Source organism: Somniosus microcephalus, chromosome 14 (assembly GCF_052327205.1).
Source record: "Somniosus microcephalus isolate GS21.2 chromosome 14, FLI_Smic_1.0, whole genome shotgun sequence".
NCBI classification, from domain to species: Eukaryota; Metazoa; Chordata; class Chondrichthyes; order Squaliformes; family Somniosidae; genus Somniosus; species Somniosus microcephalus.
Window position 1 is genome coordinate 88,064,443 of NC_141000.1, and position 27,760 is coordinate 88,092,202.

Here is a 27,760-nt window from a genome sequence, read left to right on the forward strand (position 1 = left end):
TCCTATCCTCTTCCTTACATAAACTCTAATTTGTGCAAAACTATCACCCATTTCCTGTCCTGCACTAAGTCCCATTCGTCCATCGCACCCCGTCATTGCTGACCTTCCCTGGTTCCCTGTCCCCAGCGCATTAAATTTAAAATCTTTAATCCTCATCCATAAATTCCTCCGTGACCTTTGCCCCACCCTAGCTCTGCAAGCTCCTTTAAGTCCTCCCTAATGTGCTGTTCACTGATTTAGGATTTCCAATAATTCCCTCCCCATACGGGTCAGTGCCAGCATCTTTAGCTGCCCTAGTTCTACTCAGTAGAACTCTCATTACCTCTTTGCCTTTTCACCGCTTTCTTCATATTTAAATACTTTCTCAAATCTCATCTTTCCAATCAAACTCGCCATCATCTTGCCTAATCTCTCTCTTCCTACCTTGACACCCATTTCCATTTCCTGTGGCCATCTGTGAAACACTTGGTAAGTTTCTTTGAAGGCATTATACAAATTAAGGTCACTGTTGTCGTCCTTTACCATGTCGCCCCTTCTGAAATCTATATGTGAAAGCTAATCATCAGGACACCATAGTAACCTGTCTTCCTCTTCTCTGTCTCTAGATCTGTCAGATGATGCCAAGGCAGACCACAGTACATCCAGTCATGCCAGCACTTCACAACACACTGCATCACTCACTTTCTCCCTCCCAAGCATGAACCCAGATACTTCTGACCTGCGAGATTTAGATTTGAGTGGGATATACAGCACAAGTGTGCAAGAGCACTGCTAGTGACACAGGAGGAAGAGGAACTAGCTGTCCAAATGGCCACCTTGCATCGTTCCTTGGCTGTTCATCCTAGGCATCTTGATCTCTTGCTATTTGAAAGAAGGATGCTTTCTGAGCATCAAGCCTTGGTGTAGGCACCGGGAACCATGTCTGTGTTTTATGGGTGGACGCTATACACATGTGTAATGCCATGCAGGATGGCTTCACTGCATTACAGTTCATCATGGAACATGTGGCAACTCCAGGGACATTACACATGAGTTCCCCATGCCAGAGGCCCTAAAGGTGCTTTTCGTGTAGATTCTCAGACTGCTGCCTATGGTTCCAAAGTGAACAGTCTATTTCTTCTGACATTAGCGGGATTGATGACCAGTTACAGAGAATAATGGGAGAGTGCTTCATTAGTCCCATTGGTGCCAATAAGTCTGATGTCGTATCAGTCAACAGCCATGGTGAGGCAGTGCCCAGTAGCAGGACATATCTGGAATGTGCATGGATGATGTTGCTGTCTCTCAAAATGCCAACAAATCTGGATCCTGCCTTCCCCCCTCTGATGCCTGTGCAGGTGCCAGTAAGCATGGCTCAGACTGCCCATGCAGCCTGCAGCAGGTCCGTCTCAGGACTCAAACATGTGAAACAAGGGCCAGCTGAATCCCAAAGAGCTTCTATTGACACACAGCAGCCGGTCACTACATGCATTCCCACTACTGAGGCAACACTTAAATGAAAACTGTTTTTTATTAAGTCATTTGCAGGTCATTCAATCCATTAATACCCCCTCCATGATTGCAGTACCTGTTGTTTCTCCTTCCCTCTCTTGTATTTTGCAGTCCTCCAAAATGTATGATTATCTTTTAGTTCTTGGGCCTGATGAAAGATACTAACCTGATTTTTTTCTTTACAGATTTAAATAACTCAGTTAACTCAAAAAGAAGTTACCAATACCACAGAATGTTTGCATTTAATTGAATGGCTAGGCCCTTGTGATTTAAAAAAAAGCAACTAATTTTTGCAACGGGGCATGTTTTCTGTGAATGAGGCTGGATTTTAAACCCTCATCCACCATGACAAAATTAAGGAAGCTAATACCACAAAATCTTCAAAAAAAAATTCTCACTTTTGTCGAAGCCCATTGTTCAAATTTATATTAAGTAGTGTCTTCTACAAATTTTATTGTGGAGAAAATAGATGATCTTTTTACCAGAATTACTAAATTTATTGTTTAACTAGCATGCCCGAACCAATTTAAATGCAAGGATGGATCATGTATTTCTTTAAAGAACCACTGTGATGGATGGAGAGATTGTCTGGATGGCAGTGATGAAATGAAGTGCAGTAAGTTTTCCCATTTACTCTTTGAATGAACAGTTCTTTATTTACACTAACCAAATTGTAAAATACACATACAGGAAACTTTGTGCTATCCGGCACCGACGAGACCGAGCTGTTGCCGTCCCATCAAAACTGCCGGACAAACCAGCGCTAATGTTAAAACATACGGAAGCTTTTGAGCTCCGTATCTAGCAACAAACCCTGTTGCTTAGCTTCTAAACAGTCGACCGTAGCTTGCAAGCGTCTCTGTAGCTAAGCAACAGCTTTAGCTAGACCTTGCAGAGCCTGACTAGTGAAAAAAAAGCAACGAAAAGAAAAAAACTTACTGAACTGACTCCTGAATTTTGCCGGTGGCTCGAGCATTCCGGACAGTTAACCTCCGGATAAACCAAAGTTTCCTGTAATATAGTGCATAAATTGTCATTGCATTTCAAAAATAATGTGAGGTGCAAACTTTCAGTATAACTTAGCTAAAGTATGCAATTTGTGAGGTGCTGACAGTCATTATCAGGGAGTTGATGTGATCTAGCTGGATGGTACCTATTTTTCAAGAGTAGCAAAACTGTCCTAGGGAACTACAAACTCCTCACTCTACCATCAGTACTTGGTAAAATAATGGAATCAGTTATCCAGAGGTAACATGAGAACTTACTGTAGCATGATTTAGTAAATGGCAACCAACATGGATTCAAATGTGACTAACCGTAACTTTCTAAGAAAAGGGTATTCCAAACCATAGAGAGTGTACAGCATAGATTCACCAGGATGATGCCAAGGATGGGTAACTAAAGTTACAAGAAGAGACTTGAGATACTAGTGGGCTAACTTTCAACTTCAACGGGGACAGAAAAACTGGCGGTATTGGACCGGCCATCCATTATACACCCCGTCTGATCTTCCTTTCCATTGGTTCTGTTCTGGACACTGCCTGATTTTCCTTTTTGTGTGTGAATGTTTTTTTAAAAATATGCTCATTTTGATGGGGTAAAGGGTGTAGGGCAAGTGTTTACATCCAGAGTTGTCACAGATTATAGAAATTGCAGCACGTTGGACATGTGCTGGTGCCAGCTCTTCAACTACTCGAGCCCCATTTCCTTGTATCCTTCCATATTCTTGCTTTTCAATTTTATGTTATAAACTCTGCCTCACCTTACCTTACTTGTGGTAAAGAATTCCATACACTAATAACCCTGACGCTCAATATCCTGCTTAATGCTTTTGAAGGCAGCATGGGCCTCAGCAGAGAGCGGGAAAGAGGATGCTTTCAAGAGGGGGCGGGCTTTATCGGAGTAGTTGGGGACCCATTGGGCATAATACGAGAATAACCCCAGGCACCTTTTCAGGGCTTTGGGAGTGTTGGGCAGGGGCAGCTCCCGTAGGGGGCGCAATCGGTCAGGGTCTGGTCTGATTTCCCCATTCTCCACCACGCTGCCTAGTATGCAGAGGCGCGTGGTGTTGAAAACGCACTTGTCCTCGTTGTAGGTGAGGTTGAGTTTTTGTGCGGTTTTCAGAAACCTCGCGAGGTTTGAGTCGTGGTCCTGTTGGTTGTGGCCGCAGATGGTGACGTTGTCGAGATAGGGGAAGGTTGCCTGCAAGTGGTGGTCATCGACCATGCAGTCCATCTCCCTCTGAAAGACCGAGACCCCATTCGTCACCCCAAAGGGGACTCTGAGGAACTGGTAGAGGCGTCCGTTTGCCTCGAAGGCAGTGTACGAACGGTCCTCTGGTCTGATAGGGAGCTGGTGGTACGCTGACTTGAGGTCGATGGTGGAGAACACCCGGTATTGGGCGATTTGGTTCACCATCTCGGATATGCAGGGTAGCGGGTAGGCGTCTAGTTGGGTATAGATGTTGACTGTTTGACTATAGTCAATCACCATCCGCTTCTTCTCGCTACCCCTCACCACCACCACTTGGGCGCGCCACGGGCTGTTGCTGCGTTCAATAACGCGCTCCCTCAGGAGCCTGTCTACCTCGGTCGCGATAAACCGCCTGTCCTCCCAGCTGTACCTCCTGCTTTTGGTCGCTATTGGCTGGCAGTTAGGGGTAAGGTTCGCGAATAGCGAAGGCGGCTTTACCTTCAGGGTAGCCAGACCGCACACTGTGAGGGGCGGCTGGGTCCCACCGAAATTGAGCGTGATGCTTTGGTGGTGGCACTGAAAATCCAGGCCCAAGATCACGCTCACACATAAATCCTTCATAATTAACAGTTTAAAATTATTATATACAGTGCCTTTAACGGACAATCGTACCGCGCAGTAACCCGCAATAGTCGATATCTGGGTTTTGTCGGCCATAGAGATCGTGCCCTGAGTAGGGACTATAGTTAGAGTTGTTGTACCAGATCAGGGTGAATGAAGCTCTCCGTGCTCCCGCTGTCAATTAAACATTTAACCTTGCATCCGTTTACCTCGATGTCCACCATCGATTTGGATAGTGGGTGCGGTCTGGACTGGTCCACTGTGATCGACGCCACTGTAGGGCCCTGATCGGGACAAGATGGTGGGCCACACGAGGCCGGGTAAGATGGCGTCCACGATGTCTGCTCGCGAGATGGCGGACCCCACGAGGTCGGACAAGATGGCGTCCAAGATGGCCGCTCCCACGGCGGTGGCGGTTTTGCCTGCGGGGTCCCCTCTGCACACCTTCCCAAAGTGCCCCTTACCACACTTACAGCAGGTGGTGCCTTTCGCCGGGCACAGGTTCCTGGTGTGCTTCGGCTGCCCGCAGAAGTAGCATTTGGTGCCCCGATGCGTCACGGCGGTCGTAGGGCTTCTGAGGGGAGAGCAGGGCCCCGACGGTGTTGGGCTACCGGGCGGGGAAGCAGAGGCGGCGTGGGCCGCGTGGCCTGACGAGTAGGAGTCAGAGTTCTTCTGAGCCACATCCAGCGATCGCGCTGTGTCCACAGCCTGTGTCAGATCTAGGCCCGTTTTCTCTAGCAGTCTCTGCCGGATGTAATTAGAGCTAAGGCCTGCGATAAAGGCATCCCGAATAAGCTCGTCTGTGTATACCGTGGCTTTCACGTCTTTGCATTTGCAGTCTTTGCCAAGCACTTTTAGGGTGACTAGAAAGTCCTCTAGCGACTCTCTGGGTCGCTGTGTGCAGGTAGCAAGCAGGTGCCTGGCGTACACCTCGTTGGTAGGCCGCTGATAGTGGGCCTTTAGAATGTTGCAGGCATCCAGGTAGGTGGCGGCGTCTTGGATGAGTGGAAAAACCCGGTGGCTTACCCGATTCTGCAGGATCCCGAGTTTCACATCTCCGGTGGCTTTAGAGGCTGTGACGGCTTCGGAGTTGGCCATAAAGAATTCCAAGCACTGAAACCAGTGTCCAAACCGTGCCGATGCATCCGAAGCATGTGGGTCCAAATCCAAGCGTTCCGGTTTCAAAAGTTGATCCATCGTTAAAAGTTTGCTAATAAAATTGATGCGCCTCAATAACTTCAAGACTCAAAGTTAACTGAATAAAACAAGGCTTTTATTAGCAAAGAAAAGATGCCTGTGTCTTCACCTAGCTTCACCTAGCATGCTGCTGTTCTGCTGCAAGACAAGCCTGGGCTTGTCTTAAGTAGGGCCAGGTATGGGCAGAGCCGACACACAAAGGGGGCGGTGCACTATACACAAAACAAGGTAAAACACCGGAGCAGGCAATACAATATATGTAGTTAACTACAGAGTCTGATGAATGACATATTTCATCACAAACCCTTTGTGTGAAAACATTTTTTTCTAAATTTGCCCTTTATTCTAGTGATAATTTGGTCTTTGCCCCTTTTGCTACCAACTTGCCAACCAGTCAAAAGAATTAATATCTGTTTATTGTCTCAAAGTTTTTCATAATTTTGTAAACCTCTATTAGATCCCACCTAATTAGAGAGAGGGGAAATCAGCCAGGGTCCCTGCTCCTGATCACTGTCCAGTGACCCCTGGGAGATGTACTGTCCCTGATGCCCGTCAGACAGTAACCCCAGCATTGACCCGCAACCTGGAGCGTGGAGGGAGAAACAGTGAGTGTCGTCCTCTTCAAAAGAAGCCAAGAATGAGCTGACATTCGTCAGATTGCCATTTCATATGTACACGACCCATCGAAGCTGCATTCCCTCTTGCCTTGCTGTGCCTGGGACCCCCCTGCAGTTTGGTGGCAGTGTGGGTTCCCGAGTGTGGGCTGCACTGTCGGAGGGACAGTGCTGAGGGAGCGCTGCACTGTCGGAGGAGCAATACTGAGGGAGCGCTGCACTGTCGGAGGGGCAGTACTGAGGGAGCACTGCACTGTCGGAGAGGCAGTACTGAGGGAGTGCTGCACTGTCGGAGGAGCCATCTTTCGGATGAGACGTTAAACCGAGGTTCCGTCTGCCCTCTCGTGGATGTAAAAGATCCCACGGCCACTATGCAAAGCAGAGTGGGGGGTTTCCGCAGTGTCCTGGGCCAATATTTATCCCTCAAACAACATCAATAAAACTGGTCATTTATTGCTTGCTGTTGCTGGGATCTTGCTGAGCACATGGCCTGCCGTGTCTGCCCACATTACAATAGAGACTGCACTTAAAAAATAATTCATTGGTTGTGAAGTGCTTTGGAATATCCTGGCACAGGCTCGATGGGCTGAATGGCCTCCTTCTGTGCTGTAACCATTCTATGATTCTGCAAAAGCCCCAATTTTTCAAACCTTCACAACTATAACCCTTCATTCCTGGTATAATTCTATTGAATCGTCACTGTATTCTTCCTGTAATGGGGTTCCTAGAACTGCACGCTGCATTCCAGCTGTGGCCCAAGCAATGTATTGCACAAATCAAACAACATTTCTATATTAAACTTTCTATATTCAATGCTGCTACATTTGCCTTTTTAATAGCCTTTTCTATCTGCACTCTCACCTTTTTATCTACACCCTAATGGGTAGATCTTGACTTGGTGCGATAGTGTAAAACCTGTGCGAGCGAGTTGGCAGCCTGTTTCACATCTCTCCCAGTTTTTATTCCCATTGACTTCAGTAAATTGACAATACTCTCAAGATTTCATGTAATAATTCATTAAGATGAGCAAGTCAACTCTTAATAATTTGGGCTTATTTTGGTCTTGTTTATTGATTTCCAATTATGCCATTGCTAGTGCTAACAAGTTGGCTGTCATTTGTTTTTGATAAAATTGCAGACTGTTATTTCACATGCCCAAGTGGAAACTGCATTCTCCGTGGATCTGTTTGTGATGGAATAAATGATTGTGGAGATGAAAGCGATGAACTAAACTGTACAAGAGCAGGTAAATGCTTATAAATTCAACTTTCATGTTCCTGTTTTATTATAATATTTCTTAGAAATCACCTGCTTCAATGTATTCATAAGTTGGCCAATAAATCTTTGAGATATGCTAATTTCCTGTATAACAAATATGATTTTTTGTGAAACTTTTAACGAGACAGACCTTGTGATTTAGATTTCATGGATAAGCTTTTCTCAGCATCAGTCACCAGCAGTGATAGTTCTATAGAAACTACAAACTATATGGAGCCTGAGCATTGCTGTTCATGAACTTAACAGACAAAGGTAATAATCTTTGTACGTGAATATCACAAACAATAATTTCTAGTCTATGATGTCCATGTGGACTGTTACCCGGAATGCAGTGGACTAAAAAGCAACAGAATCTTGCAGTTGCAATTTTACATTTCTGCACAACACAACACATTGTCATCCAAATAATTGACAGAGGATTTAGTTTGTGAGTAAAGTGATGACATTTTAAGGCAAGGCAGTAGAGTAGACTGAATGCTATCAGCTATATGGGAATCTCAGTCCAACAGCTACATTTTTACATAAAACCTAACCTAATTATAACTTATTGGGAATGTAGATCATCATACAGATATTAATGATAACTATAATTTGTATTTAAGAGATGAAAGAATTTGTTAACTTTTTATACTAAAAATACTTAAAGAAAAAATATGAGCTGACACATAAGAGTAATGTAAAGCAACCTTGCAAGAAAAAACTCAACAACTTTTTAACATACTATTGTTTGATAAACCAGATAAATATTATTGCCTGCTGCACAGGTTCATATTAGCATGGACATAAACCATTTAAAAGTAATTTATAGTGCACCAATTAATCAGATTCTGGTCAGGGGTCTGAGATGGTCTGGTAATCTTCTTAGTGTGGCATGATGTTGGTAAATAAGGTTGGTGAGCTGCAGGCGCAATTAGCCACATGGGAATATGATGTCCTGGCGATAACGGAGACCTGATTCAAAAAAGGGCAGGATTGGGTTTTTCAATATTCCTGGATATAAGATGTTTAGGGAAGGAAAAAAAGGAGGTGGGTGGCAGTATTGGTTAAGGAGAATGTTACAGTGCTGGAGAGGGAGGATGTCCTGGAGGGGTCAATGACAGAATCTATTTGGTTAGAGTTAAGAAATAATAGAGGTGCCATTACACTACTAGGTGTATTCAATAGGCGACCAACTAATGGGAAAGATATAGAGGAGCAAATTTGCAGGGAAATTACAGAACTATAGAGTAGTAATAATGAGGGACTTCAACTATCCTAATATAGACTGGGATAGTAATAGTGTTAAGGGCAGAGAAGGGGAAGAATTTCTGAAGTGTGTTCAGGAGAACTTTCTTGATCAGTATGTTTCTGGCCCAACGAGGAAGGAGGCATTGCTAGATCTGGTTCTGGGGATTGAGGTGGAGCAAGTGTCAGTAGGTGACTATTTAGGGAACAGTGATCACAGTATCATAAGGTTTAGATTAGCTATGGAAAAGGACAGGGAGCAATCTGGAGTAAAAATACTTAATTGGAGGCAGGCAAATTTCATTGGGTTGAGAACGGATCTGCCTGGGTAAATTGGAATCAAAGATTGGCAGGCAAAACTGTAACGAACAATGGGCCTTTAAAGAGGAGATGGTTCGGGTACAGTCGAGGTACATTCCCATGAGGGGGAAAGGCAGGGCAACTAAAGTCAGAGCTCCCTGGATGACAAAAGAGATAGAGAGTAAGATAAAGCAGAAAAAGAGCGCGTATGACAGATGTCAGGTTGAGAATATAAGTGAGAGTCAGCTGAATATAGAAAGTTCAGAGGGGAAGTGAAAAAGCAAATAAGGGGCAAAAAAAGAGTATGAGAATAGATTGGCAGCTAACATAAAAGGGAATTAAAAAGTCTTCTATAGGCATATAAATAGTATAAACGGGTAGTAAAAGGAGGGGTGGAGCCGATTAGGGACCAAATAGGACACCTACACATGGAGGCAGATGGCATGGCTGAGGTACTAAATGAGTACTTTGCATCTGTCTTCAGCAAGGAAGAAGATGCTGCCAAAGTCATGGTGAAAGAGGAGGTAGTGGAGATACTGGATGAGATAAAAATTGATAAAGAGGAGGTATGAGAAAGGCTGGCTGTACTTAAAAGTTGATAAGTCACCAGGATGCTGAGGGAGGTTAAGGAGGAAATTGCGAGGTACTGGCCATAATCTTCCAATCCTCCTTAGATATGGGGGTGGTGCCAGAGGACTGGAGAATTGCAAATGTTACATCCTTGTTCAAAAAAGGGTGTAAGGATAAACCCAGCAACTAGGCCAGTCAGTTTAACCTCGGTAGTGGGGAAGCTTTTAGAAACGATAATCAGGGACAAAGTTAACAGTCCCTTGGATAAGTATGGATTAATTAAGGAATTATGGATTTGTTGAAGGCAAATTGGCCTAGAAATTCACTATGGCCCCGCCAGCTGGCTAGCGCCCAAAAGTTAGCGCTGGGCGGGAAGCCTATAGCGATCGTCAGATATTCATTGTTAGCGCCCCAATTCGGAACCGGGCGCTATACCAGGGTGTGCCCGTCTCCGCTTGGGGCGCTGACACTGAATATCAGCGCTCTTGGTGCCGCTGCGCCAGCCGCTGCGGAGCGGCAGGCTGCGGTACTGCAGGCCTCCTCCTCTTAAGGGGGAGCTGCCTGCCACGGGGAGATCGCCGCTGGATAGTGCCGGCAAATGAGCCCGGCACCACGGAGAAGTGCCGGGCTCGCGGAAAGCAGCCGGCAATGCCGGGAGGGTGGTGGTGGAGGAGGCCGGGGAAGGAGGTGCGGGCAGGCGGCCGCCGAAAAAGCGGCCGGCCGCACCTTCCGCTTTAAAGCGCCCCACTAAGGCAGCAGGACGGCCCCGTTTTCTGGTCGCTGTTTGCGGCCGCTTCGGAGGAGGCGGCCACAACTAAATATGGGGATCGGGCCGGTTTCGGGGCGGAACCGGGGCACTGCGCACACCGATGACGTCATCGGTGCCGGCGCAGCGCTAACGGCTACCGCCGCCAATACCGCTGCGCTGAATATCTGCGCAAACTCATTTCTGCCGCAAAATCTCTCTTTAGGCGTTAACTGGGCGCAAAGCTGGCAGCGCCTTAATGAATTTCTAGGCCATTGTGTTTAACCAACTTGATCGTGTTTTTCGATGAGGTAACAGAGAGGGTTGATGAGGGCAATGTGGTTGACATGGAGTATATGGATTTCCAAAAGGCGTTTGATAAAGTACCACATAATACGCTTGTCAGCAAAGTTGAAACCCATGGAATAAAAGGGACAGTGGCAGCATGGATATGAAATTGGCTAAGTGACAGGAAACAGAGAGTAGTGGTGAACGGTTGTTTCTCGGACTGGAGGAAGGTGTTCCCCAGGGATTGGTACTAGGACCACTGCTTTTCTTGATATATATTAATGACTTGGACTTGGGTGTACAGGGCACAATTTCAAAATTTGCAGATGACGCAAAACTTGTAAGTATAGTGAACAGTGAGGAGGATAGTGATAGACTTCAAGAGGACATAGACAGGCTGGTGAAATGAGTGGACATGTGGCAGATGAAATTTAATGCATAATTGTTCAAAGTGATACATTTTAGTAGGAAGAATGAGGAGAAGCAATATAAACTAAAGGGTAGAATCCTAAAGTGGGTGCATGAACAGAGAGACCTGGGGGTATATGTGCACAAATCATTGAAGGTGGCAGGGCAGGTTGAGAAAGTGGTTAAAAAAGCATATGGGATACTGGGCTTCATAAATAGAGGCATAGACTACAAAAGCAAGGAAGTTATGATGAACCTTTATAAAACACTGCTTCGGCCTCAACTGGAGTATTGTGTCCAATTCTCAGCACCGCACTTTAGGAAGGATGCGAAGGCCTCAGAGAGGGTGCAGAAAAGATTTACGAGAATTATTCCAGGGATGAGGGACTTCAGTTACGTGGATAGACTAGGGAAGCTGGGGTTGTTTCCTTAGAGCAGAGAAGGTTGAGGGGAGATTTGATAGAGGTATTCAAAATCTTGAGGGGTCTAGACAGAGTAGTTAGAGAGAAACTGTTCCCATTGGTGGAAGGGTCGAGGACCAGAAGACACAGATTTAAGGTGATTGGCAAAAGAACCAAAGGCGACATGAGGAAAAACTTTTTTACGCAGCGAGTGGTTAGGATCTGGAATGCACTGTCTGAAAGGGTGGTGGAGGCAGACTGAATCATGGCTTTCAAAAGGGAATTGGAGAAGTACCTGAAGGAAAAAAATTCACAGGGCTACGGGGAAAGGGTGGGGGTGTGAGACTAGCTGAAGTGCTCTTGCAGAGAGCTGGCACGGGCTCGATAGGCCGATTGGCCTCCTTCTGTGCTGTAACCATTCTATGATTCTATGAGAACAGCTGATCCAACGGGATGCTTGTTGGGGCATAAAAATACCTTTTTGAGCCTGTTTTTGGACATTTAGCTCAGTCAGATAAAAAATATATAAAGTGAACTGGATTGACCTAAAGCTGACCACAGAATGAATAATGTCAGCCATAATTTAGGCTGACACTTCAGTGCAGTACTGAGGGAGTGTTGCACTGTCGGAGCTGCCATCTTTCAGATGAGATGTTACACTGAGACCCTGAGGTCATGAAAGGTGCTATATAAATGCAAGTCTTTTTTGTTTTGTTTGTAAATGAGTTGGCTGGGACCAAATTCCACCCCACAGTATAGATACTTTAATTTGCTTTGTACAAGGAACACAGTTAATATTCTCCAAGTATTTTCCTAAATGTTAATGGAAAAATGTACAGGGTGTCTCAAAGGGGGTGAAAAAAACACATCCAGCAAAGGGTGTATTGACAGGTGTAAGTCACATGAATAATTATTTTTGCAGTAGACTTAATATTCTAATTTCTGTACAAATGCGTAGGTTCTTATATGAGCATGAAGATTGCTGATACTGTGTGCAAGTGAACTGCTGATGGGGTGGTGTAAGAGAGTGTTATTGGCTGACTGCAGCCAAAGGCTCCAGTATTTTAAACTGGCAGGTAGAGTAGAAAGTTATCGTGTAGTTAGGACTAAATGCTCTGGTTTACTCACAACTAGGTTATCAATTACTATACAAATGATAAATGGCAGAAAAGTTAGTTTTCTTGAATTATAGAAGTATTCATGGAACGTTGGAGAGCAGGAACCTTTCTGTGATGCTAAAAAAGGTGCATTTTACTTTCAGGCAGATTTAAGGTTTTTCCCTCTGGCTGATGTTTCTGAGTGTCCCAGTAGATGTAGCTATTGAACTGTGTTTTCATTTCATTTATATCGCCAGCAATTTATAAGTGACCAATATTTTTCCTGTATTTGGGGAGTTTGTGAGTGATGCTGGGATGCCCCTATGAAAGCTCTGCACACAAGTTTTGTATTTCATGAAAAGTACCTTTTGTGTAGTAATTCTTTGAACGGTGCAATTTCCCTCCAGCCATCTTTCCTTCAGTGCATAAAGGCTGCTCCTCGTCATCATATAAGTGCCATAATGGGAAATGTCTGAACAAGGTTAACCCAGAATGTGATGGGAAAAGAGACTGCTTGGATGGATCAGATGAATCAGGCTGTGGTATGTTGAGGTAAAATGTGGATATGGTACACAGCAAGACATGATCACACATCAGGTCACATTTTTGTTGGATATATTTTTATTCCCCCCTGTAGTGAATAATACCTGTAGAGAATGTCTTCAGTATGCTACCCAAAATGGTTTCTTTTATGCCATGAATTTTATCTGTGCAATCCTGGTAGTAGTTTAGCAAAAGCATTAACCTTTTATTTTAAATATTACAGTAGCAGCTGGAGGAATTTTGTAGCAATGCTTTAATGCATATGTTATTAACATTGCAAAATAATCTTAACTGATTTAGATGTACATTTACTGCTAGTTTACAAGTCTAAATGGGGTGTAAGCAGGATGAACAGTACTTTACATACCACTTTGAAATAACACCATACTATTTGCACCCCTTTTGAGATAAGTTATATTAAGGACTTGGAGGCCTGGTTAATTTAGACTTTAGATCCAACTTCGGAGATTATGAAATTTACATTCTTTAAAGCCAAAACCCAAGGGGTACAACTGCTTCAGTAAAGTCAGAATGGCTGTGGTTCTTACCTAAACTGTTAGGAATAGATGATACTGTTCTTTAAGATTATAAAGCAACTTTTACTTTTTCTAAAGAGTAAGGTGAGTAAGGACTGCCATTTTGATTTCCACAACCTGGAACAAATGGCTGTGTTACCCTCACCTGGTTGTTTAACATGCTGTACATAGATCATTGGGGATAATATGAATAAAACACTATGGAAAAAGCCAGTTATAAACACCCGTCTGAACTAAAATAATGCCATACAATGCTCCCTCCAACTACTGACTATCTGGGATTGAACAGATGGATCATTGCTTTGAGGCCATGTAGAGTCACGGGGAAAAATTCAGTATCGCCCCGTTTGGGGCGCCATTATCGGCCGTGCGCAGAGTTTAGCGCCTCGCGCTAATTATCGCCTCCGACAGCAAACTTGACTTTTATCGCCCCTGGAGGTGATTGGAGCGCTAAATCAGGCGCTTCACACCTGTCTTATGGCGCAAAGGCCGAGGAGCGAGGCGCTACCTCAGAGCGCTGGCGAAGCAAGGAAGGGCCAATCAAAATAAACCTGCAAAGTGCTGCTCAGTACTCAAAACTCCTTCACACAGCGTTGAATTTCTCCAGAAGTCTCTCTCTCTCAGAATGCGTGGTGCAAAAATGTCACCGACAAAAAAAGGCAGGAAGCGGTCACCTTTAGATAGCGCTCCCCTAGTCCCTTTCTGACAGCATAACGCTCCCCTCAACCTGTCGTTGCTAGCGGCAGGCGGTAAGGCAGGGGGCGACACTCAATTTCCGGTCCGGGGCGCTAACGGGGCGTCGCGCACTCGACTGACGTCACAATCTGCCGGCGAAGGAGATCGTGGCGGTAGTGTTTAGCGCCGCCGCAAAATGTCTAGTTAATTTCGCGAGCGGCGCAAACATCGCTGCGCCCGGGCGCTAGTTGCTTTGCGCCCCATTAGCGCCCTCTTAAGGTGCTAACGGGAGGCACAAACAACTGAATTTTTCCCCTAGAGTAATAGAGTCATAACAGCACAGAAGGAGGCCATTCAGCCCATCGAGTCCACGCCGGCTCACTGCAGAGCAATCCAGTTAGTCCCACTCCACCGCTCTATCCCCGTAGCCCTGCAAGTTTATTTCCCACAAGTGCTTATCCAGTCTCCCCTTGAAAACATTGAGTGTCTCCGCTTCCACCACTTCCATCAGTAGCAAATTCCAGATCCTCACCACTCCTTGCATAAAAAAGCTTTTCCTCACATCCTCCCTGTATCTCTTACCCAAAACCTTAAATCTGTGTCCCCTAGTCCTTGTACCATCAACTAGTGGGAACAGCGTTTCTCTGTCTAGCCTATCCAAATCCGTCATAATCTTGTACACATCTATCAAATCACCCCTCAACCTCCTTTGCTCTGATGAAAACAAATCCAGCTTCTCCAACCTGTCCTTGTAGCTAAGATCCCCCATCCCCAGAACCATTCTGGTAAATCTCCTCTGCACCCTCTCAAGGGCCTTCACATCCTTCCTAAAGTGTGGTGACCAGAACGGGACGCAATACTCCAGTTGTGGCCTAACCAGCGCTTTATAAAGGTTCAGCATAATCTCTCTGCTTTTGTACTCAATACCTCTATTTATGAAGCCCAAGATCCCATATGCTTTGCTAACCACTCTCTCAATATGTCCTGCCACCTTCAGGGACCTATGCACATTAACTCCTAGATCCCGCTGTCCCTGCACACGCTTTAAAACTGTGATTACTGTTTCTAAAACTTTACCCACCACTGATGTTAAACTGACCAGCCTGTAGTTACTAGGATTGTCCTTACACCCTTTCTTGAACAATGGTGTCACATTTGCCACTTTCCAATCCTCAGGCACCTCCCCCGCATCTAGGGACGATTGGAAGATTATGGCAAGCCCTTCCGTTATCTCCTCCCCACTTCCCTTAGCAACCTGGGATGCAAGCCATCTGGACCAAGCAACTTATCCACTCTAAGCATATCCAGCCTTTCCAGTACATCCTGTCTATCAATTTTCACCCCTTCCATTGCTTCTACTTTTTCCACTTCTACCGATATTTTGTTAGCATCCACCTCCTTAGTAAACACTGATACAAAGTACTCATTGAGTATTCTAGCCTTGCCCTGCACCTCTAAGCATATATATCACCTTCTTTGTCTCTAATAGGCCCCACCCGACCTCTTACTACCTGCTTACTGTTTAAATGGGTTCCCTTTTATGTTAACCGCCATTCTACTCTCATTCTCTCTTTGCCAATCTTCTTTTCCTCTTCACTTCCCCTCTCAACTTATTGTATTTGGTCATACACCCTCTTTTTTTTGTTTCATCTTCTTCTCTATCTCCCTTGTCATCCAAGGAGCCCTTGCTTTGGTTCCCTTACCTTTCCCTCTTGTTGGAATGTACCTAGCCTGTACTTGGAACATCTCCTCCTTAAAGATCACCCATTGTTCTGTTACAGTTTTTCCTGCCAGTCTTTGGTTCCATTTTACCCTGGCTAGATCCTTTCGCATCCCATTGAAGTTAGCCCTAACCAGTTTAGAAGTTCCACTCTAGATTGTTCCTTGCTCCTCTCCATTGCTAATCTAAATCTTATGATACGATGATCACACGTACCCAAGTGTTCTCCCACAGACACTTGGCCGACCTGGCCCACCTCATTCCCCAGCACCAGATCCAGCAATGCCTCCTTCCTAGTTGGGCCAGGAACATACCGGTCAAGGAAATTCTCCTGAACACATTTCAAAATTCCTCCCCCTTCCTTTCCCTTTACCCTAGCATTATCCCAATCGATATTTGGGTAATTAAAGTCCCCCAATATCACCACTCTATGGCTCTACCACCACACTACAGGGATCGGTCATAGACTGTAAGGAACTAGATTTAACAAGGGGATGGCTCCAAAAAGGAAATGGAAGCTGTAGCACTCCAGATGGACAGCAGCCACAGAACGTTAATGTTTTGGGAGTCTGAAATACCCAGCATTAGCAGCCAGATACATAACTTTGAAAGGGGTAAATTATATGAAACGAAGGAACAACTAATGCGAATAAATTGGGAGGTTGTTCAGCAACACTTCAGTAGAAGACAAATGCCACATTTTTAAAGGTATAGTGCGGAGCTTGGAGGATACATTCGCAAAAGCAACAAGTTCAGATTAAACACGCATGACTCTAAATGGATCCTGTAGGGAGAAAGGTGAAGGGGCTCACTGGGATGAGTAAAAGAAATTGCAGAAATATGTTGAAAAGTTGATCAGAGAGGCAATGAGAGACCTAGAAAAAGCATAGCAGCTGAACTTGAGCATAACAGTAAAAGATTTTTCAGTATCACAACAGCAAGAGGGCAGTCAGAGCAGAGGTGTAAACTATAAATGGGCGTGAAACTGATGACATAGAAACATAGAAGATAGGAGCAGGAGTAGGCCATTCGGCCCCTCGAGCCTGCTCCGCCATTCAATGAGATCATGGCTGATCATCCAAATTCAGTACCCTGTTCCTGCCTTCTCTCCATATCCCTTGATCCCTTTAGCCTTAAGAAATATATCTAACTCCTTCTTGAATATATTTAATGAATTGGCCTCCACTGCCTTCTTTGGCAGAGAATTCCACAGGTTCACCACTCTCTGGGTGAAGAAATTCCTCCTCATCTCTGTCCTAAATGGCTTACCCCTTATCCTTAGATTGTGACCCCTGATTCTGGACTCCCCGACCATCGGGAACATCCTTCCAGCATCTAGTCTGTCTAGTCCTGTTAGAATTTTATAAGTTTCGATGAGATCCCCTCTCATTCTTCTAAACTCCAGCGAGTATAAGCCCAATTGACCCAATCTCTCCTCATACGTCATTCCTGCCAACTCAGGTATCAGCCTGGTGAATCTTCGCTGCACTCCTTCCATGGCAAGAACATCCTTCCTCAGATAAGGTGACCAAAACTGCACACAATACTCAAGATGTGGCCTCACCAAGGCCCTGTACAACTGCAGCAAGACATCCTTGTTCCTGTACTCAAACCCTCTCGCTACGAAGGCCAACATACCATTTGCCTTCTTAACCACCTGCTGCACCTGCATGCTTACTTTCAGCGACTGGTGCACAAGGACGCCCAGGTCTCGTTGCACTTCCCCTTCTCCCAATCTATTGCCATTTAGATAATAATCTGCCTTCCTGTTTTTGACACCAAAGTGGATAACCTCGCATTTATCCACGTTATATTGCATCTGCCATGCTTCTGCCCAATCACCCAACCTGTCCAAATCATACTGGAGTTTCTCGGCATCCTCCTCACAGCACACATGCCCACCCAGCTTTGTGTCATCTGCAAACTTGGAGATACTACATCTAGTTCCCTTGTCCAGATCATTAATATATATTGTGAATAGCTGGGGTCCAAGGACCGATCCCTGCGGTACCCCACTAGTCACTACCTGCCACTCGGAAAAAGAGACGTTTATTCCAACTCTTTGCTTTCTGTCTGCCAACCAGTTCTCTATCCAAGTCAATACCTTGCCCCCAATCCCATGTGCCTTAATTTTACACGCTAATCTCTTATGTACAAAATAGTACATTTTCTGCATGTTTTGCATAATATGAGTTAATATTAGAGGAATCGGGGTGAATTTCCGAGAGGGTTCTCCCGCTCATTCACTGTAACTTCAGTGGAAGAGCCACAGAAATCCTGGGAAAACAGCACAAACGGTGTTTACTCCATTTTTCCAGGGTTTCTGTGGCTCACCCGCCAAAGATACAGCAGACAAGCATGAGAACACTTGTGGAAATTCATCCCCATAGTCCTTGTGCATTAGTTGTATTTACAGGTTCTGTATCCCCAGCATAGGGTCACAGGTCTCGGCCCATTATAAGCCCACTATTGACCTGATGGGGAGTAACATTTTTGTGCAGTTTCCTAGTTGTAGTGTAGGTTTTATTTACGGCTCTAGGCCAGTACTGCTACGTGCTAAATATGTATCAGGATAGTCTACTCCGGTATTAGATCTTCCCCAGTCCTTAGCCAATTTCTTGATTATTATTAACTACAATGGCAAAGATATATAAACAAACCTGTATTACACTTTTTCTTTAGCTTTATTAGCCTGAAATCGAATCAGAAATTGCACGTGATATAAAAGGGGTTATTTTTTACTTAGAAACATAGAAGATTGGAGCAGGAGTAGGCCATTCGGCCCCTCGAGCCTGTTCTGCCACTTAATGAGATTATGGCTGATCATCCAAATTCAGTACCCTGTCCCTGCTTTCTCCCCATATCCCTTGATCCCTTTAGCCTTAAGAAATATATCTAACTCCTTCTTGTATATTTAATGAATTGGCCTCAACTTGTTTTGTTTTGATTCAGTTAAATTGGTGGAATGTAATGCTATTTTATTCTATGGATCAATGTACGTACCCTGTGCACCATTAAATGTGGTGAGCATGAAGAACACTGCCAAGCAGAGGTCTGTAAATTGGTGAAATGTAATGCAAACAGAAAATATAAGTCTCCAAATCTGTTTCAGGATGTGGAAGAAGCCCAACCAAGAAAACAAAAATAGTTGGGGGTGAAGATGCCAAGAATGGGAAATGGCCTTGGCAAGCTAGTCTGCAGATGGGAATGTATGGACATATATGTGGGGCATCCATTGTTTCAAATCGTTGGCTTGTTTCAGCTGGCCATTGCTTCCAAGACTCCGACTCTATACGGTATGTAGGAATATGATCATTATCATCCCGAATTTGTAAGAGCTGCAAAGGTTCTTTTCAGAAAATATTTTGTTTCATAAATTATTTGTTTCTAATTTAAAATATGGAGCCCACTGATCAGTAATTCTTGTGGTTTAATGGTAATTTAGGAAGCTGGATTAATAAAACATTAATGCCAGAAGTGCTCAAATTCAAATAAAAGATAAAAGTTTACTTTTTTAATCCGTATTTTAATACAAGAATGTCAAAAGCTAGAAGCATTAAAAGGTGTAATACCAGTTAAAGTACACATAATAGTATTTCAGTGTACTGTCTAGCTAGCACAGGCACGATGAGCTGAATGGCCTCCTGTGCTGTATCACTATTATTTTATAAATTGAAGGTAGGATACATTTAAAGAGAAGTCTGTGAATCCTCCAGCCTACCCCTAATTTAGCAAGAATGTGCTAGAAGTTCATTATTTTGATGCAACTGTTCATTTTCCATTTTAAGGGTGAAGGTTTTGCTGCGCCTGCTTCTGGTTCCCACCAGGAGTGCGTATTGAGAAACTGTGCATTCCCAGCCCATGATCTTCTGTCCATTAACTTTAATGAATGGAAAATAATGGGCCGGGGATGCCCAGTTTCCTGGTGTGCCAGAAGTGGGAGCAGCAGAATTTTTACCCTTTTACCCATATTTTTAGAATATTTTTAACACTTAATTATGAACTATTCTGCTGTTTATACAGACAACAGAACAATGACCAAAGGTTAATTGAAGCATTAAATTATATTCATCCCCAATGAGTTATATTCTACGAATGAGAAATTCTCATTGTTCCAGCAGAACAGGAACCACTGGGGTGAAATGGGTCTTTGGCGCTAGCGGAAAACGGGTGATAACAAATCAGCTGCATGTTTTATATCCCTCCCAATTTCCTTTTCACCCAATATGATTTGCTACATGTACCACAAAAGGAATTCTTCCCCCAGTGTCTGAACTATTCATACAGCCTTCAGTCCTGTTCTTAGCCATCCAAAATGTCAATCTACCTGTGACTGTACATTTCAGTTTAGTTGTGTGACTTAAGCTTTAAGTGTACTTGTAAGTATACACTTTTGTAGTCCAGCTATATATATATATATATAAAACTGGATGTTTATGACCTATTTTATTTTTTTCCGCTTTCCTTTTGTTTCAATTTTCAACCCTTTCCTGCTCTCTTGAAATCCACTGACTACTTGATGACATTAGGTCTGTGATGTCAGTCACCTTCCAGTACCTTGCCCAAGTGGCATTATTTGTGTCTGAGCCTTGATGATGAGTGTTAGCAGGCTATTCGATTGTGGGGCATATCTCACTCAAGCCCAATCCTATTCTCATTGATGTCCATACGCACACGTTTCCGGCAAGGGTCGTGGGATATTCGAGGTCCATTCTTATCTATCTAATCGTAACCAGAGAATCACCTGCAATGGCTTCTCTTCCCGCTCCCGCATTGTTACCTCTGGAGTCCCCCAAGGATCTACCCTTGGCCCCCTCCTCATCTACGTGTTGCCCCTTGGTGACATCATCCGAAAACACAGCGTCAGTTTCTACCTGTACGCTGACGACACTCAGCTCTACCTCACCACCACTTCTCTCGACCCCTCCACGGTCTCTAAATTGTCAAACTGCTTGTCCGACATACAGGGGGCAATTTTGCCAGCCCTGGGGAGGCGGGTATGGAGGCAGGACTGCCAGGAAAATGGCAGAATTTGGGGGTGGGTGTCCAACCCGCCCCCATGCCATCTTCCTAGGAGGCGGGTAGCCATCCCGCGCCAGGTCCTGTCTCCTTGGAGGCGGAAAGGGATTAAAACCTATTAACTGCCTGTTAACAGGTAGTTAACAGGCAGAAAATAAGAGTATCCCCTTTTTGCCCTCAAGTGCGGGCTTCCCGAAGGCTCCAAAACCCGCCAGCTCAGCGAGGCGAGTACTGGGTCTGCGGGGGTCGGGGGGGTGCAAAAGTGTGGTGTGAAGGTAAGTGATGGGTGCAAGAGTGTAGAGGTGAGTATCTGAGGTTAGTACAAAGTGTTTTTAAAAGTGTACTTACCTCTGTTTCTTTCTGCAGGCTTCAGTCGGTTTGTATGCGGAGAGTCTCGAACATCAGTCCTGCAGATGAGAGATGGCCATTGCATTCTCAGATGCAACAACCATCTAATTTCTGTAAAAGAAAGAAGGTTGAAGAGGTCTTGAATTTTTGACAGATGAAACGTCATACATTGACGTTCTGTGCAACCGGCTTTCCCTTAATTGGCCTGCTAAGCCAGCTGGGTCAATCAAGGGAAAGTAGCGTGGGTTGGCCACAAATCGATGGAGGCGGGACTAAAACCCGACAGGTGGGAGTCCCGCCTCCAAAAGCTCCCCATTGAGAAAATCACCCCCACAGTTCTGGATGAGCAAAAATTTACTCCAATTAAATATTGGGAAGACCGAAGCCATTGTTTTCGGTCCCCACCACAAACTCCGTTCCCTAGCCACTGACTCCATCCCTCTCCCTAACATCTGTCTGAGGCTGAACCACACTGTTTGCAACCTTGGTGTCATATTTGACCCTGAAATGAGCTTCTGACCACATATCTGCAGCATAACTGAGACCGCCTACTTCCACCTCCGTAACATCGCCCGGCACTTGGAGAGGTTTAAGCTAATTAAGGAGAGCCAACACGGATTTGTCAACACATGTTTGACGAATCTAATTGAATTTTTTGATGAAGTAACAGGGAGGATCAATGAAGGGAATGCAGTGGATGTTCTCCACATGGATTTTAGTAAGACGTTTGACAAAGTACCACATAGAAGGCTAGTTAACAAAATTGAGGCTCATGGAATAGGTGGGTCAGTGGCAGCTTGGATAAGGAATTGGCTTAAGGACAGGAAACAGCGAGTTGTGGTAATTGGCAGTTTTTCAGACTGGAGGATGGTAGACAGCGGTGTTCCCCAAGGGTCAGTGCTGGGGCCACAGCTTTTTTTGATATATATATAAATGACCTGGATATTGGAATACAAAGTAGAATTTCTAAATTTCCCGATGACATCAAACTTGGGGGTATGGCAAACAGTGAGGATGATACTAATCAACTGCAACAGGTCATAGAAAGGCTAGCAGAATGGGCAGACAAGTGGCAGATGGAATTTAATATAGAGAAGTGTGAGGTGATGCATTTTGGCAGAAGGAACAGGGAGAGGCAATATACACTTAATGGCACAGTTTTAAAGCGTGTGCAGGGACAGAGGGACCTGGGAGTTAATGTGCATAAATCCCTAAAGGTGGCGGGACATATTGAGAGAGTGGTTAGCAAAGCATATGGGATCTTGGGCTTCATAAATAGAGGCATTGAGTACAAAAGTAAAGAAGTTATGCTGAACCTTTATAAAGCGCTGGTTAGGCCACAACTGGAGTATTGCGTCCAGTTCTGGTCACCACACTTTAGGAAGGATGTGAAGGCTCTTGAGAGGGTGCAGAGGAGATTTACCAGAATGGTTCTGGGGATGGGGGATCTTAGCTACAAGGACAGGTTTAAGATGCTGGATTTGTTTTCATTAGAGCAAAGGAGGTTGAGGGGTGATTTGATAGATGTGTACAAGATTATGACGGGTTTGGATAGGCTAGACAGGGAAAGGCTGTTCCCACTAGTTGATGGTACAAGGACTAGGGGACACAGATTTAAGATTTTGGGCAAGAGATATAGGGGGGATGTGAGGAAAAACGTTTCTGCGCAGCGATTGGTCAGGACCTGGAACTCGCTGTCGACAGAAGTGATGGAAGCGGACACTCAATATTTTCAAGGGGAGACTGGATAGGCACTTGAGGGAAATAAACTTGCAGGGCTACAGCGGGGGAATGGGACTAACTGTATTGCTCTACAGAGAGCCGGCATTAGCTCGATGGGCCGAATGGCCTCCTTCTGTGCCATTATGACTCTATGAGCTGGATTTTCATTGAGGAGGCGGGTAGGAGGCGGGACTGCAACTTTCGGGGTTGTAGTCCCGCCTCCATCGAGTTGTGGCCAACCCGCGCGATTTGTACTTGATTGACCTTGTTGAGCCCGCCCAGTGGGCTCAGCAGGCCAATTAAGAACCACCCGGCAACAGGTGACATCACAGAGTGACATTTCATCTGTCAAGACCTTTTGACAGATGAAATATCAGCGTTCGACAGCTCTTTGAAGCTGTCAAACACTGACAATCTGTACTCCAAGTTAATTCCTTCCTCTCAGGATGATTTAGAGATCACTCCGGAACAGAAAGCTGAATGCTGCAGTTTTTGACAGCTCGCGGCCATTCTGCTTTCTGTGCCGGTGAGATGAAGGACTCCCGAGACCTGAAGGAAGGAAGGCTGTAAAGGTAAGTAAAACTTCTTTAAACACACTTACCTCTGCACTCATGCACTCATCACTCACCTGAACACCGGACATCTCGAACCCTCCAAGCCCTTCAGCCCGACGGCCTGCCTTGCTAACTTGGCGTGGTTTGGAGCCTTCGGGAATCCCACACTTCAAGAATGAAAATAGGGATTAGGCAAAAAACTGCCTGTTAACTACCTGTTAACATGCAGTTAATTGCCACTAATCCCCTTCCTGCCTCGGGGAGGCGGGTCCCAGTGCGGGTCGGGTACCTGCCTCCTTTGAAACTGGCATGGAGGTGGGTTGGGGGCGAGATGGGTTCGTGCCGCCCGATTTCGAAATTTTAACCCCCCACACGCCTCCAAACCCGCCTCCATGGCCCAATGAAAATCCTGCCTTATGACTCTGTGACTCATCCATGCCTTCGTTACCTCTAGATTTGACAATTTCAGCGCACTCCTGGCTGGCCTCCCACTTTCCACCCTACGTAAACATGAGGTCATCCAAAACTCGGCTGCCCGTCTCCTAACTCGCACCAAGTCCTGTTCACCCATCACCCCTGTGCTTGCTGACCTACACTGGCTCCTGGTTAAGCAGTGCGTTGATTTCAAAATTCTCATCCTTGTTTTCAAATCCCTCCATGACCTCGCCCCTTCCTATCTCTGTAATCTCCTTCAGCCCCACAACCCCCCGAGATATCTGCGCTCCTCTAATTCTCCCCTCTTGAGCATCCCTGATTATAATCACTCAACTTTGGTGGCCGTGCCTTCGGTTGCCTGGGACCTAAGCTCTGGAATTCCCTGCCTCAACTTCTCCACCGTGCTACCTCTCTTTCCTCCTTTAAGACGCTCCTTAAAACCTACCTCTTTGACCTGCCCTAATTTATTCTTATGTGGCTCAGTGTCAAATTTTTTGTCGTAAAATACTCCTGTGCAGTGCCTTGGGACGTTTCACTACGTTAAAGGCGCTATATAAATAGAAGTTGTTGTTGTTGTTGATTGTAATCAGGGAGTCTTCTTAGGCAGTACCTCGTAACCGAGGATGACTTGCTTCCACATTAAAAATGAATTCTCAGGTGACTGATGAGTCCAATGCGGGACCTACAGTCTCTGTCACGGTGGTTGAAGGGGCAGGTGGGCGGGGTGCTTGGGTTGACGTACACTCCTTGCGCTTGCTCCCAGCGAAGAGACTCGTAATCAGGGAGGGAGGGATTATGGAGTGTCGTCCTCAAATTCGGCTGCCCTCAAGAGTTTGTCACCATCCTCCGCCTGCTTCACGACGACATGCAAGCCGTGATCCTGACCAATGCTTCCCCCACAGACCCAAACCACATACGGACCGGGGTCAAGCAAGGCTGTGTCACCACACCAACGCTCTTCTCGATCTTCCGTGCTGCAATGCTCCACCTCACCCCTCAGTAAGCTCCCCGCTGGAGTGGAGCTAATTTACAGAACAAACGGGAAACTGTTCAACCTCTGTCGCCTCCAGTCCAGATCCAAGGTCGTCTCATCCTCTTTCGTCGAATTACAGTACGCAGACGATGCTTGTGTCTGCGCGCACTCAGAGGTCGAACTCCAAACCATCGTCAACACCTTCACCGAAGCATACGAGAGCATGGGCCTTACACTAACCATCCATAAGACAAACCTGCCCCCGCCACACAGTATTGCCCCCCCGATTATCAAAATCCACAATGAGGCCTTGGACAACGTGGACCACTTTCCATACCTCGGGAGCCTACTGTCAACAAGGACAGACGTCGATGACGAAGTCCAACACCGCCTTCAGTGTGCCAGTGCAGCCTTCGGTCGCCTGAGGAAGAGAGTGCTTGAAGACCAGGACCTCAAACCCGGCACCAAGCTCATGGTCTACAGAGCAGTAGTGATACCCGCCCTGCTGTATGCCTCAGAGACATGGACCATGTACAGCAGGCACCTCAATGCACTGGAGAGGTACCACCAACGCTGCCTCCGCAAGATCCTGCAAATCCATTGGTGGGATAGGCGCACCAACGTCAGTGTTCTCGCTCAGGCCAACATACCCGGCATCGAAGCTTTCACCACGCTTGATCAGCTCCGATGGACGGGTCACATCGTCCATATGCCCGATACGAGACTCCCAAAACAAGCACTCTACTCGGAGCTCTGACACGGCAAGAGAGCCCCAGGTGGGCAGAGGAAATGCTTCAAGGACACCCTCAAAGCCTCCTTGAAAAAGTGCAACATCCCCACCGACACCTGGGAATCCTTGGCCCAAGACCGCACAAAGTGGAGGAGAAGCATCCGGGAAGGCGCCGAACACCTCGAGTCTCTTTGCCGGGAGCAAGCGGAAGCCAAGCGCAAACAGCGTAAGGAGCGCACGTCAACTCAAGCACCCCACCCACCCGCCCCTTCAACCACCGTCCGCCCCACCTGTGACAGAGACTGTAGGTCCCGCATTGGACTCATCAGTCACCCGGGGACTCATTTTTAATGTGGAAGCAAGTCATCCTCGGTTCCAAGGGACTGCCTAAGAGAGAGTAATCAGGACCAGGAGCCTTAACTAGGGGTACTGAAATCCGTTGTTGCACCCTTCTACCATCCCAGCAGAAATCACATCTTAAAAAAAATGAAATTCTCTATTATAGTATTCAATTCTCCCTTAAATATTCCTAAGATTTTTTTGCCTCCAGAATGACTTACTTCTGATCCTATGTTTCTAAATTTACCATTCACCATTTGAACCTGTGCTGCCTTTTCCTACAATCAAAGTTTAGCTTTTAGTTGTACTCCAGTTTTACCTTTTCTGTACTGTTTAATATATATCTATGGGGTCCCTTCTAAATCGCCTCATTTCAGGGCTGAAAGGCCAAGTTTCTTTTTCTGGCTCAATCCTCTGATACTAAGGGCTGGATTTTGTCAATGGGGAGCTTTTGGAGGCGGGGCTCCCACTTGATGGGTTTTAGACCCGCCTTCATCGACTTGTGGCCAGCCCACGCTATTTTCCTTTGATTGACCTTGTTAAGCCCGCCAGCGGGCTTAGCAGGCCAATTAAGGGAAAGCCAGTTACAGGTGACGTCAACGAGTGCCGTTTCATCTGTCAAGAGCTTTTGACAGATGAAATGTCATCATTTGACAGCTCTGTGAAGCTGTCAAACACTGACAATCTGTCTTCTAAGTTGTGTCTTTACTCAAGATTCAATTAGAAAGCCTTCCTGACCAGAAAGCAGAAGGCTGCAGCTTTTGACAGTTTAGCGGCCATTCTGCTTTCTGTGCCGGTGAGCTGAGGGACTCCCGAGAGCTGACGGGAGGAAGCCTGCAGGAAGAAGTAAAGGTAAGTAAAACTTATTAAAACAATTTACACACACCTTGTCTTGTTTTGCACACTTTGTACAAAAATAATAAATTGCAGCACAACGGAGTATTACAGTTTAATTAACTCTTTATTTAAGCATACGGTCTGATGATCTGACTCATACAGCACAGTGGGGACAAGATGGAGTTAGGACCCCTAGCCTGGGTCTTCCAAACAATAGCAGTCCTTACAGATGCCTGCAGGCCAATGACAACTCAGCATGTGATCACATGTGAATATAATAGGTATTCCTTACTGATGCCTGCGGGCCAATGATAATTCAATATGCAAATGTTACATCCCCTTTCTTTTAAAAGAAAAATGTTATGCATTATTTTTAAACCTTTCTTCTACATAATGTTCTCGGTAGCATAAACACATAAGTAAACTCAGCATTTAACTAGCGCTGAAAACATCTCAACGTTTCAATAACGATGTACAGTTTTTTTTAGGGCAGCAATCCGCCTACACCCTTTGACAGTTCACAAGTCAAGGATAACTCTAGGCTTGACCTCTCGTCCCGACCTTGTGTGGTATGGAACTGAGCATGCTCCTGAATCGGTCAACAAATCAGGTTCAGGTTTAGGTTCAGGTAAGTATGATGTGTTTTGTGTATTGCTCTGTTCATCACACTCTGTTGAACTGATCCTCTCGTCGGAATGACGGTGTTGTTCCTTGGTGTTCAGGAGGTGCCTGCGATTGTGGCGGTACACCTGTCCTTCTGGGGTGCGGACGTAATACGATCGCTCAGTGTCAGCTGGCTGGATGACGACTGTTGGCTTCCAGTAGTCATGCTCCTGGATTCTGACGGATTCTCCATTGTGCAGAGGTGGCAGTAGTCTAGCTGACCTGTCATAGTATCTCTT

The 27,760-nt window shown here is 45.5% G+C and overlaps 1 protein-coding gene across 1 annotated transcript in view; it reads left to right on the forward strand.

Annotated features, from left to right (window-relative positions):
* The window catches only part of LOC147107669 (suppressor of tumorigenicity 14 protein homolog), a 91,514-nt gene that overhangs the window by 43,150 nt on the left and 20,604 nt on the right, over positions 1 to 27,760 (forward strand). The window contains exons 12-15 of the mRNA XM_086006895.1: positions 2,003 to 2,107; positions 7,255 to 7,362; positions 12,835 to 12,969; positions 19,014 to 19,197. Coding sequence (XP_085863021.1) covers positions 2,003 to 2,107; positions 7,255 to 7,362; positions 12,835 to 12,969; positions 19,014 to 19,197 — 532 coding nt within the window. The remainder of the gene's footprint in view (positions 1 to 2,002; positions 2,108 to 7,254; positions 7,363 to 12,834; positions 12,970 to 19,013; positions 19,198 to 27,760) is intronic.